This window comes from Trachymyrmex cornetzi, unplaced genomic scaffold (assembly GCF_001594075.2).
Source record: "Trachymyrmex cornetzi isolate Tcor2-1 unplaced genomic scaffold, Tcor1.1 scaffold641, whole genome shotgun sequence".
NCBI lineage: Eukaryota > Metazoa > Arthropoda > Insecta > Hymenoptera > Formicidae > Trachymyrmex > Trachymyrmex cornetzi.
In genome coordinates, this window is record NW_017299961.1 from 120,510 (window position 1) to 132,918 (window position 12,409).

Consider the following 12,409-nt stretch of genomic DNA (forward strand, 5'->3'; position numbering starts at 1 on the left):
GGGGGGGGGGGGGAGGAAAGAGAGTCAAAGAGTGGAGACAAGAGTTGCATAATATATATTAATGTACACTCTTTGATCTTCTGTAAATAGGTTTTTTATGAACCCGTTAACACATTTCTTGTGTCAAAGTACAGTATAAGCGAAATTGTATACCTAGGAACATAATTATTTTTTTAATAATAACGAGATTTTTAATGCTGGTTACTCAGTTATATTAGTTTGTAACTAAAGTGATATAACTGAGCTGACAACATCAAAAATCTCATTATTATTAAAAAAATAATTAGAATGTCCTATGGTACAACATGTCCCCAAGTATCATAGTCTCGCCTACATTTAGCGCCATGCAGTTTAAATTTTTGAGATTTAATCTTGATAGAGAGAGAGAGAGAGAGAAAATGTATTTTTTAAACTATAACAGTAATAAGGCGCTCAATAAATTTAAAAATCCGAAAGAAAAAAGGGCTATGAGCCTAAGATTAATCGTTATAAATTAAAATTTGTCTCTGAACATCTGAGAGAAATGACTCTATTTTCACTCTCATCGCATTGTCTAAGAATAGACAACTTTTATATTTTATATTAACATACATTTATAAGCAACAATTACATTGTCTATATACATAATCAGAGGAATACATTATTACCAACTACAACATTCTTATTACAATTTTTTACTGCATGCTGAGCAAGAGTTGATAAGATTAATACTGCGATTGAGAGCGAATTATAATTTTTATTTATCTTTTCTTTGTAATAATTTTGTTTGTTAACATTGATAATAATCCAACAGGGATCCAAACGTTGATTTTTGTTTTGTTGTTTATTGCCGGCAAATTAAAATTTTATATTTTAATTAAATGTATTTTTTTAAATATTAGCCCTGCGACAAATTAATATCCAACATTATACGGAATGAGTAAATGTGTTAAAAAGGACAAAAATTGCAAGTAAATAGAAACAGATGAAATGGTGCAAATTCTTGTATTTCACGAAATAACGACTACAACCTAATAAAGAACTCAGCTCTTATGAGTTGCAATAAGTAGTTTAAAGGCGGCAATCCTGGCTTCAAGCCGCAGAGAAAACTATGAATCATGGTCGGTCATAAAAGCAACAGCACATAACTGTGAAATATATAGGATAACTCGCCAGAGAAGTTAAGATAAACGTGGAAATACGAAAAACATTCGCGCCACGCCGTCTTAAAATTTCATTCTTGCGAACTTCTTAAAAAGTCTTATCCGCCGAAGTGCTTGCGCGAAGTCGATAACTTTCTGCCCTGCAGCTTAAACGCATTTCCGTACCCATGCTGTCTTTATGAAAATACTTTGGCGAAATAAACTTTCAACATTCAACCTGTGAAGTTCTTCTAAGTTCTTGTTTCCTCCTTCAATGAAAGTATTGTACGAAAATATCTTTTTATTCAAAGCCAACGGCTTCTTATGTTACTAATCGCACTTTGAGCTGGCTATTCGCTCTCGGTACTTGTTCAAATATTCTGACTTTTAAATGAGATATACAGAATGTTTCGTAACTGGTAATACAAAGAATAGAAAACAATTTTTTCATACAAGGCTTTGTTTTCGGAAAAATCGATTTTAAATATTCACCGGCACGTGTGTACTTAATTACGTTTCAAATTAAAAATTGTACATTGTGTAACAGAATAGGATGCAACAATTTATGAAGTTATAAAATTCATCGTAAATATCTTATTTTATTGTAAACTACACTAATTATTTTAATATTAAATTACGCAATAATGAACACAAATATGAACAGAGATAGTAGTTTAAAGCGAGATCCATTAAGTCGAGATACAGTTAAATTTGTTTCATGAAAATCGAACGAGCAGTTTACAAAATAAAAGTTTGTTGAATAAAGGTTCACAGAGAGTTAAATAAAGAAAATAATTAAATATTAAAAATATCAAAAATTTGTTTTGTTACAGACCTACGGGACTGGCTCGCCGCTCGATAGGACTGGTTCTATCTTTCCTGTCTACCGGGCTAGTCCGTTTGTCGATGGGACTGGCGGATTTATCACTGGCCGAGCTTCTCTTCTCGATAGGGCTGCTGCCAGCGCTAAGCCGTTTGCCATCTTCCTGTTGTGCCTGTTGCTGAGTCTCGGCTTCCTGGCCGGGGTTCGCGTTGCCACTGGAAACACTGGTTGCTGTACCAGAATTGTTGTTACTGTTAGAGCTGCCATTGCCGGCGTTGTTATTATTCAGTACGATCGGTAAGGCGCCACGAACGTCGCGTAATTCGCCCCGAAGTGTTGCGCACTCGCCCCTAGCGCGTTCCAGCTCGCCATCCAGCCGGGCGCCGGTTGCTGCGTTCTCCTCCACCATCACGCGGAATTTTGCCTGCGAACAAATAACAGAACACATATGTGAGATAACAAAAACTGAAAGAAATACGAAAGATATCGCAAGACTAATCAAATTATTAAAATTTGGACGCACTTCCTATCTATACTTTGTTTGTATTTTGCATGCTATATCTCTCGTACGATAATTCTATGTTCTATTTCTATTCAATGAAGAAGCAAATAATCAATTTCTAGATTTACTCCATGTAGAGATAAATTTATTCACGATGTATCTATATTTAACTTCTCTGTATTAATCGCGACCAATTTTCTATGCAATAATATTGAATAGTATTGAACTTCTCTCTAATTTTGAAATAAGTAAGTTTTCACGTGGTCGCTTTTGCTCGTTTGGATTGATATTCGAGCTAAAATTAATGAGTAAAATTTGCTCTTTTACTTGTCTATCTCATTTATACATTATTGGCCATTAAAATTGCACAGAAAAAAACGCATCATACTAAATTGAAATTTGTAAGAAGGATAGGTAGAATATGAGAGAAAAAATAAAGCATATTTAATAAAAATATCAATTTGTCTTTTCAATCCCATATACTCCATGTAATCATGAATAATTTGGCATATAAATATTATTTTGATATCTCATGCTTTTCTTAGTGTTGCAATTTTAATGATCAGAGTGTAAATTTCTAGCATCTATAAATCTGTCTTTTAAATAAAATTTTATTATTCAAAATTTAAAGTGTAATTACAAATACTTAACAATACAAAGTTTCTTCGGCTGTATAAAGATTCAGGTACCTTGTCCGTTTGCAATTTTTCTAAAGTTGTCAATTAAGCTAATGCGTATCAAAGTGAAATAAATGTATGAGAGCAAAGTTTCGACTGCACAAGACGTGCAGTATTAACAAGTATATGTTTGTAACGATTGGCTCGTGTGATTCTCATTGCATGTTTATTATTATGTAAGAAGGAAGTTGAAAGTTCTTTACACGTTATAGTGATATCAACTGATGTCGCTTTTCCGCTATTCAGAAGTTTCGCGAGCACGACTTTGCACGACGATACCTTTGGAGTCGCGGCACGAGTCACTAAAATTGCGAAACAAAGAAACGCCCAGAACACGTAGAGCCGTATTTCTTTCGCAGCATCGCATTAGAAGTAACCTCGAGGATAAGTAAAATGCTATTTCTCCAGACTACGAAATCAGGAAGGTGGACGAAGGCTAGAGAAACGCGTTTATAAAATCTTAGTGCTATATTCTTGCAGATTCTCTCCCAACATTTCAATTGAGGTACTTTCTATTGAGAGGTTGAAAAATTCAGGCAATATTTTTATGATTATATTTTATATCTTTTTTACATCTCTTTAATTAATGTTTCACTCAAAGAACATCGTTAGAATTCAAAATAAAAAAGAATTTCGTAATATAGTAATTACGCCTAATATGTCTCATTTTTATTCAATTAATTTTCAGAAATATTTCTTATTTTAAATCTGACCACTCGATTTCAATGTTGGACTTATGTTAGCAAAAATCGTTTAGGTAGGTTATTGGGTAAAATTACCTTGCATTATTAGAGATTTTAATACCTGCAGATTTGGGATTCCTAAGACATCTACATGTATATATTATACCTATCGTGTCTTTGATCATCTTTGTTGAGGAATAATTTCTATATCATATCCGCGATGTAGATAATTACGTGCGAGCTATAAGCATTAAATTCAGATTACAGTCGCGTCGCTTGCAAAATTAAAATAGCGTTCTCTAATGACGATCAATGAGACTCCACGGATGTAATTCCCAGGAACGCTAATTCACACAAACGATTGCAGAATCCTTCGTGCGGAATAATAGATGACTCCCTCGTGTTCGGACTGACACATGGTTCCGTACGTTGGGATAGGTCGATGATATAATATCGCTCTCGCGATTACGAATGTCGATGGTGTACTCAGCGAAAGCGGCCGTGGTAACCGAACTCGGGTCAAGCGTGACTCTTAGCCCTCGATCTCAAATGGAGGAGTCGATAATGCTCGCCGCGAGTTGTTAACAACTTGACTCCATCGTCAAGTTCGATAGGAAACTCTATGTAACTTTAGACATATTATATTGATTACAAGATTCGAGTAATTTAAACCCGCGGCTAAAATATTATGTTAATTAAAATTTGATAATAAGTATCAACTATATAGCAAATATATCTTAGGCGTTTTGAATTATTAAAAGAGGCATAAAAAAACGAAGGGAAATTTATACGCATCGTTAAATCATTCGTAACTGTGCAGATATTTACATCAAAATTAGTGGTTAATGATGAACACTTTTCGTCAGCGATTGATGTATTAATATTATATTAATATTATGTTATTAATACGTATCAGATCGATCCATTTGCGCAATGCATGATTCGAAATAATTATTATATGCGGTTTATATATATATGAATATTAATTTGAGGGATGATGTAGGAAAAAATATAGAAATCATTTCTATATATTATTCAAGAAAGATTATTAGGAGACATCAACTCACATATAAATAAGATAAATTTAAACTAGTTTTATATTGAGCAGAGAGAGGAGAAAATAAAATTTTCGGATCGATTTCTTACAAATTGTAAATTGCATCGTGAATAAAGTGCTGCGAAATCTCGCAGGATACGATCGAAATAGAACGCTTCGCGAATTTAGATAGCTGATCATTACGGTGAACCAGAAGTGCGAACGAAGCCCTCTGAAGTCTGCAATCTCGATGCAATCGAAAGCAGTGAAATGAGCACGGCAGCTTTCCAAAGCCGCTCTACGCATGTAAGCGGCTTTCGGTAAGCCGTGCCACTTAATAACACATTGTCAAACGCGAGGATTTCTTATTGCAATTAGCGTGCCACAATCGAGAATGATCCATAAGTTGTAAGGAAGATTCACTTGAATGTTGAGAATTCGCTTTTTAACCGAAAAGCTTTATTTTATAATGAAGAGTTAAATAATGAATCTTCTAATTTTAATTCAGATTCGTGCATAAAATATTAAAAACATTTGAAAAAAGATTTGCTTCATTAATAGACAGCATACATATCTCTCAAATAGCTTTGTTCTTATTATCTTCCTCGACAATAAAAATTGGCATACGTCTCTATATTCAACTTTTATATTAAAAAATTATTTCATATAGATTTAGAACTTCGTCTAGATCAAAAATATAGTTATATTGGGCAAGCGAACGTTTTCAGAAAAAGATTTTGGATTTGATTCAATTTAAAAACACGAGATAAATACGACGATAGTATTTTATTAAATTTTATTAAATAAATTAAAATGATAGAAATTTTTGTTACGAGAAAAATTGAAATAGTTTAAAAAATTTTATTATAATGCCCAATTCATCTTAAGATATTACTAATCGCCGAATAATTTTCATTTTTATTGCTTCTAGATCAAAAACATAAACTTGTAGGCAATATTATCATCGACACAATGTCAAGTGTCACCCACATTTTTAAGTTAGCGAGTTAGCGACACATGTTTCTGATACTGTTTTATTCGGTACTAGAGATTTTAGATCTCGACAAGATCTAATAGATCTCGCGAGAGACGCAATCTGCAATTATCACAATCGTCAAACTGGTAATCAAGCGCTGCCAAGAAAATCTTAGAGAGAAGAATACATAGCACTAAAGAAGACGTGAAAAGCGAAACGAGAGTGGCTGTCAAGGGGGTCATCTTTGGCCAAGTTCCAACGGCACAAAAGAATAATGAGAAGAAGAAGAAGAAGGCATCTCGCGGACTTGTTGCATTCCCAAAGGCGTTTCATCCCTTTCCCTTTGAAGCGACGCTTCGACAACGATCGCATTCACGCCCTTTTCACGGTTGTGAGCCGTCGAAATCGCGACGATAAATTTCCGCTGAATGGAAACGAGCGGTGAACGAAAACCACTGTGCTTCACAGCTGTAGAGCAGTTTCGCCTTTAGTACTCGACGTTTAAACACTGCACACACCCTCTATCTCTCTTTTCCTCTCTTGCTCTCTCTCTCGCACAATATATTCCACCACAATGCCGTTAAACCGCAGTCTCTTCAGTAGATCTGTGCAAAGCATTTCAAGGAAAGATCAATACCTTTAGAAGTGACGAGATACTTCTCTCTTAATTGCACAATTTTCAGTAAGAAATTCAAACGAATATAACATTTCCGCAGCTACGAATTTTGTTGCAAGAGTTATTCAATATTTCAAATTAGATATCCAACCGGAACTCTGTTTAAAGCTTAGTTAATAAATTAGTTAATGCTGACTAATTTGGATAACTAAATTATTTAACACTCGAAGGAATAAATTTTCAAATACGAAATGTAAATTATTTAATCGGCGCAATTGATATTACAGTTGAGTTGGTAGGATATCGGCCGACTGTTTCGGGTTCAGTTCAGCCGGTTATCAGACTATTTTGGGCTATGTCTGACTATAACAGGTTCCGGGATTATTCGACCGGAGTCACAAACGCCAGTGTAAATGCTAACCACGGACTATCGCGTCGGTTGTTTGTCGAAAAGCTCCCGATATTATATGTTTCTCCTATGTTTCGCGGAGGATTGTTCAATTGGGGATGCACGAGAAACAATTTCGCGAACAATCGCTACGAGTGTACCAGCCCGTAACAATTAAATGAACGATCGGGTCATTAGTCGAACAATTTGTCGTACACGAAACTCGCCCTGTGCGGCTCTTTATCAGCTCGCTGTAACACGCCCGAAAGATACCGTAATTGAACAAACCTGAAATCCTGTTTGCATCAAATCAGGATTAGAAGCCATCATTGGATTGATCTTGCGAAGTTACCGGCATTAAAAGCATTCTCGTATTAACTTGTTCTAAAAACTTCTACTTAAAAGTGTGTTCTCTGAACCGTAAAATTGTTGGAAGGTCTTTTATTGAGTCTATTTTTGTATGGAAAAAGGGAATATCTTACAAGAATGATGGTTTCTTGATGTCTCAATTTTTTATATTAGGAAATCAAATCTCAATTTTTCAGGAAATCAAGTCTCAATTTTTTTATATATTTATTATCACTTTAATCATACTTTTCACGAATTATAAAATTTTCACGTATTATCAATAATGTAACGAGTATGCGTAGATATAATATTAGTTCAATCTCTGACTTATTTCGTGGGATCTGTGACGTTCCCAATCAAATTATTAATGATCTGGGATCAGCGTGTGAAACATACAGGGACCACAATAGAAGATTTATTAAAGAGATTCACGTATAGGTAATTAATTTAATGAGTGATTCTCCTCAGTAGAAGCCGATACGTTTCCGCACGCAGTGAGAATCAACGAAAGAGCAGCGAGATATGTTAGCAGAAGGCAAAAAGTGATGCCTGCTATTACCATGACCGCTGGGAAATAAACGAGGGAAAAGAATCTCAGCTTCGAGAGTTGCCAGTAGCAGGCTGCTTCCCAATTGGAAAATCTAGAGACCCGACCAGAATATAAACGATCCGACAGTTCTCAAATTATTTCTTTCTACCATTATGAAATAAATTGATGGATATTCTTCGATGGTTAAATCGAATCTCGATGCCAAATTCCAAATTAAGTACTAGAAATGACGGTTGCAGCATTTTGACGTAACTATTTATTTATCTAAACACAATACATTATAAGTTCTAAGAGAAAGGATATAACGATGAAAGTTAATTTTGTTACACATGCGTTACTCTGGCACGAATGCCTGACTTTATGCTAAAACGGATTAAAACAAGTTTCAAAAGTAAGTTTGTCAGTACGGCAACTGAATCAGGTTCAAGTGACTATATCAACTCTTCGCATTTTTATTTTATTTATACCACCGGAATATAACCCGCTCAATAATATTTCCGTAAACTTAATTCAAGTAATTTAAGAATTTTACTGAAATCAAGGAAACTCCCGAGTTCCAGGCCGTCTTTCTAATTACGGGCGTAAAGCTCCGGGCATTTGTCCGGGGGTGTTAACGTGGCAAGCTCGATGAGGAAAGGAAAGCGGGGTTTTCATTTCATCGTGAAGTGGCGCATGAAATATGCATAGCTCGATGCATCCGCGATTTTTCACCGGAAAACCTCCCGCCCGCGCTGATGGTTGCTGCTCGCTCTCGGCTTATGCACGTGCATTTCGTATGCCACGTAAATTTACGATGCATAATGGATATAGGATCGAATTACGAGATTTTCAAATTCGTATTTAAAAATTCCATCTTAATTCCTCGATATCTCACAATAACCTCTCGATCAGTTAGTAAACAATAATTTGTTATTAAAATCTTTCTTCGCTTTATTAAATTTTACGATAGAACTTTCTACATTTTCTTGAAATAACAGCCACATTGAAATAATATAAGAACGAGACTCTAATATACCTCGTATAATAAAAGTTGATTAATGTACTTAATTCTCACTGTAAAGTTAATTCGATAATACCGTAAATCAAGTTATAACTTACGCCAGTCATGTTAAAATATTTTGTTTCTGTTTCAATGTGATCTTTTCATGTTTGAAAAAAGGAATTAAGGGATACATATATAATAAAGTCAACAGCAATTTCTTTTAAAATTTCATATTAATCCGCTGTCGCTAATGGTAACGGATATTGAATTGTGCCGTCATTGCTGTCTCCAAATTGAAATAGCAGTCGTACCAGTTTTAACTGTGCGCATATTATCCAGCCAAATGCATAAGAGATAAATGCATCGTTTGCTTCAAGATTTATTCCGTCTATAAAGGAGTAAAAGTTTCTCTCAGATATACTTTTCCCTCTCGGATGTGTGACGTGGGGTTGGTTATCACTTTGAAATATCTTCGCCACGTATTTTGCATATGGAATGGCCGTTACATATTCTTCTTCAGTGAAGCAATTTCGAGCAAAAGCCAAACTTCAGAGCCTTTCACAATTCTATTGAGAGATTTTCTTTCTCCAAGTCTCTATTGTTCGTTAATTAAAATCCTCGGCGTCTTTCGTTTTCTTGCAAATTACATTTCTCTTACGAACTATTTGTCGACTTTGCGTAAAACTCATTTCGTTTTGTATTTTGCTTTCCTATCAAAAGTATATGAACTTTGCGATCTTTCTATATTTTCTCGTTCCAAGTTCTTCAACAGAACGAGCTCCGTGTCTGGGCGCTATAACGAAGAAATGAACTTTTAAAAACGAAACCAAGATAAAACAAAGAAAATAAAACCGTCGCGTCATAGCCAACGAGAAATTCTGTGAGCAGTCGGGTGTATTCCCGATGAATATAAAACTTCGTTTTAAAAGAATTTTATTCTCTTTAATCCTTAAACGCCATATTACGGGAACAATGCAGTATATAGCAATCTATCCAATTTGATTGCTTATAACTTTCATAAAAATGAACACAGAACTTTTATTTTCAATAAAAATTCCAGACATTAAAGCACCAAACAAATATATGTATCTTTATTAATAAAAAAGTTAATCAATGGAAAAAGTATTGGAAAAGTATTGGAAAAAGGAAGCCGGCTATACCGAAACAAAATTTAAACATTAAGGCTCTTATCCTTTTCCTCTCATCTGAGATAATTAACATTAAAAATTAAAAGATAGCTGATGAAATTTTTACCCGTCTAATTTTTTCGATAAAGTGTAGTCAAAGCTGATCAAAGCGTTTATGAAGGAAAGGTGATAGATTCTACGTCCGATATAGACAGATGTCAACCATAGCTCGTTCGCCGTAAGTGCATATATGTACTTAACGTTTTACCTATATCATATGCCAGCGTACGCTATATACTATCCAATTAAGTTAGCTGGGTATTTGCGGCGCGGTCCAGCATATGGGTCCCTCATTTGAGAGATCGCATCTTCGTTCACCGGCGAGTGAGAGGGCGATACAAAGTGGCCGCTGCTATCGATGTTATTACCGGTAGACTGTTGGCTCGATACGATTTTTCCATCTTTTTTATTTTCCCGTCGGAAATCGATGCTGTACTTTGTTCAGAAGATGTTTAATTAACGGTTGTCGTGCTGCATTGATGTGCCGGATATAAAGTAAGAGAATTATAAATTGGTGGAGAGAAGAATCGCGGTCGCATTTACCAGGATCGTGGGAGGCAATGAGAAGACAATGAGAATTCTTCAATAAAAATTAAAAATATTTGAAGTAGTAAATGTAACAATTTTATTTAAAAATATAGTTTTCCGATCGAGATACGATTGAGATAATACGAAATAATGCTGCATTAAGTATAACAATTAGGAATATAGTCGTTATTTTAATTATAATATTATTTTACTTTGCTTTATTTGGGATGTAAACCTATAATATAATCTGAAATTAAGTTTTATTCGAGATATTTTTTCTTAATTATGCAAATACTTGTCGCGAAATAACATCAGATCAGCAATCGAAAAGTGTCTTCTTTTTATGCGTGAAATAAACCGAATTTACTCGTATAAAAGGAATGACAATTTGTACTCTCACCAATATGATTCGGCTTATTTCCCTACGGATTTTCCGCGGTTACAGTTTCCTGACGCTGCATCGGTGAAGCAAATAACCCTAGCTTATCTCTACTGGGATATTTATGAGAACACATCTCGAATATATTTCCAAAAGTTAACAGTCTAATATATGTTTATGTGTATACATATTTGGAGTAAATAATTTTGTTAATATTTTCATTACAATTGGAAACAAATTGATATTAAGCGTAGGAATATTTATATTCATCTCAAGTCATTATACAGGGTGGGCCATCTATTGGTACGTTTTTAAAAATGCGATCAAATGAGCATACATTGATATTTTTTATTAATTTTTTTTAGAGGGAGCCACATGAACGAAATCGTTATATGTATTATACTTCTCTCTCTCTTTCTCTCTCTCTCTCCTTACTTACTGTTTACTATTTATGATAGTTTATATATTTCTTATTTAATTATTTCTGTTTCTTAAAGAATTTCTGTGCAATCCTTTTAGACAAACTGTTATTCGAGGGCACTTCACGATACGGTCGCAAGTGACTTACATTTATATATAAGAAATATGGTATGCAAGCGACAAGATGAAGTCTGTCACTCGCAAGAGGCGTCGCGGAATGAATTTATCGTGGAAAAGTAAATGGCAAAGGCAAAGGAGAGGCTAGAAAGGCGGATCGAGAGAGGTCGTCGAGTGACCCTTTTTCTCTCACTCTCCAGAGGTATGCAGATGTCGGAGAAAGGAAAAGGACGACAGAGAAATTAAAGTGGACACTGACGGGAATTTGCACGGCGCGCGGAGAGAGATGGAATTTCAACGAACGGGTGCTCTACTACATTTGTGATTATTAATTCTACTGCTATTGGTTTGAACGAAAAATTTTAAAGAGAGATATTCGCTGATGAAAAACGGAAAATTTTTCCGCTTTCCGTAAAAATTTTCATAATTTTTGCATCGGCCGTAAACTCACGGAATGAAAAAGGGGGAATTTAATACCATCTAAGTGTTCCCTCACACCTACCTACGTGCTTCAGCATGTCGAGCGAAACACGAGAGAGAGAGGCTTTCCCAGCCAAGACTCAAGGGAGAGCCTGCAAAAGAATAAAAAAGTGACATAGGAAAATAAAAAACCTAGACGAAGGATTTCCTCGACTTATCTGTGCAAGAGCAATGACAATGTAGTGATTATCAAGTTTGTCCTCACTCGAACGGTGGAAGTAAGATGAATAGGTGTGAAGAAAAGTAAGGAAAAGTATAGTAAGATATAAAATGAGAGAGAAAGAAGAGGAGAGGGAGAGAGAGAGAGAGGGAGAGAGAGAGAGGAGGAGGAGAAGGAGAAAGGAAAGAAGACATATGAGGAAGAGATAGAGTAAGAATTGTAGATGGAATGTCGTAAGAAGACTACGAAATGATGCAGTAGCTGCGCATTACCGGAAGCAGCAGCCGCCACTCGAATTTATGAAATTGCAATTTTCCGGCCGCCTCGTTGCACCGCGTCGGAGCAATTTGTCTCGCAACGTACGGAGGTAAAAATAATCCAATCCCACCTTCTCTCTCTCTCTCTCTCTCTCTCTCTCTCTCTCTCTCTCTCTCTC

General features: G+C 35.3%; 1 protein-coding gene across 6 annotated transcripts in view; it reads right to left on the reverse strand.

The window, feature by feature from the left end:
* The window catches only part of Liprin-gamma (liprin protein kazrin), a 144,102-nt gene that overhangs the window by 27,873 nt on the left and 103,820 nt on the right, over positions 1-12,409 (reverse strand). For all 6 annotated transcript variants that reach the window (XM_018516586.1, XM_018516584.1, XM_018516587.1 and 3 more), the window contains one exon: positions 1,957-2,368. In XM_018516586.1, coding sequence (XP_018372088.1) covers positions 1,957-2,368 — 412 coding nt within the window. The remainder of the gene's footprint in view (positions 1-1,956; positions 2,369-12,409) is intronic.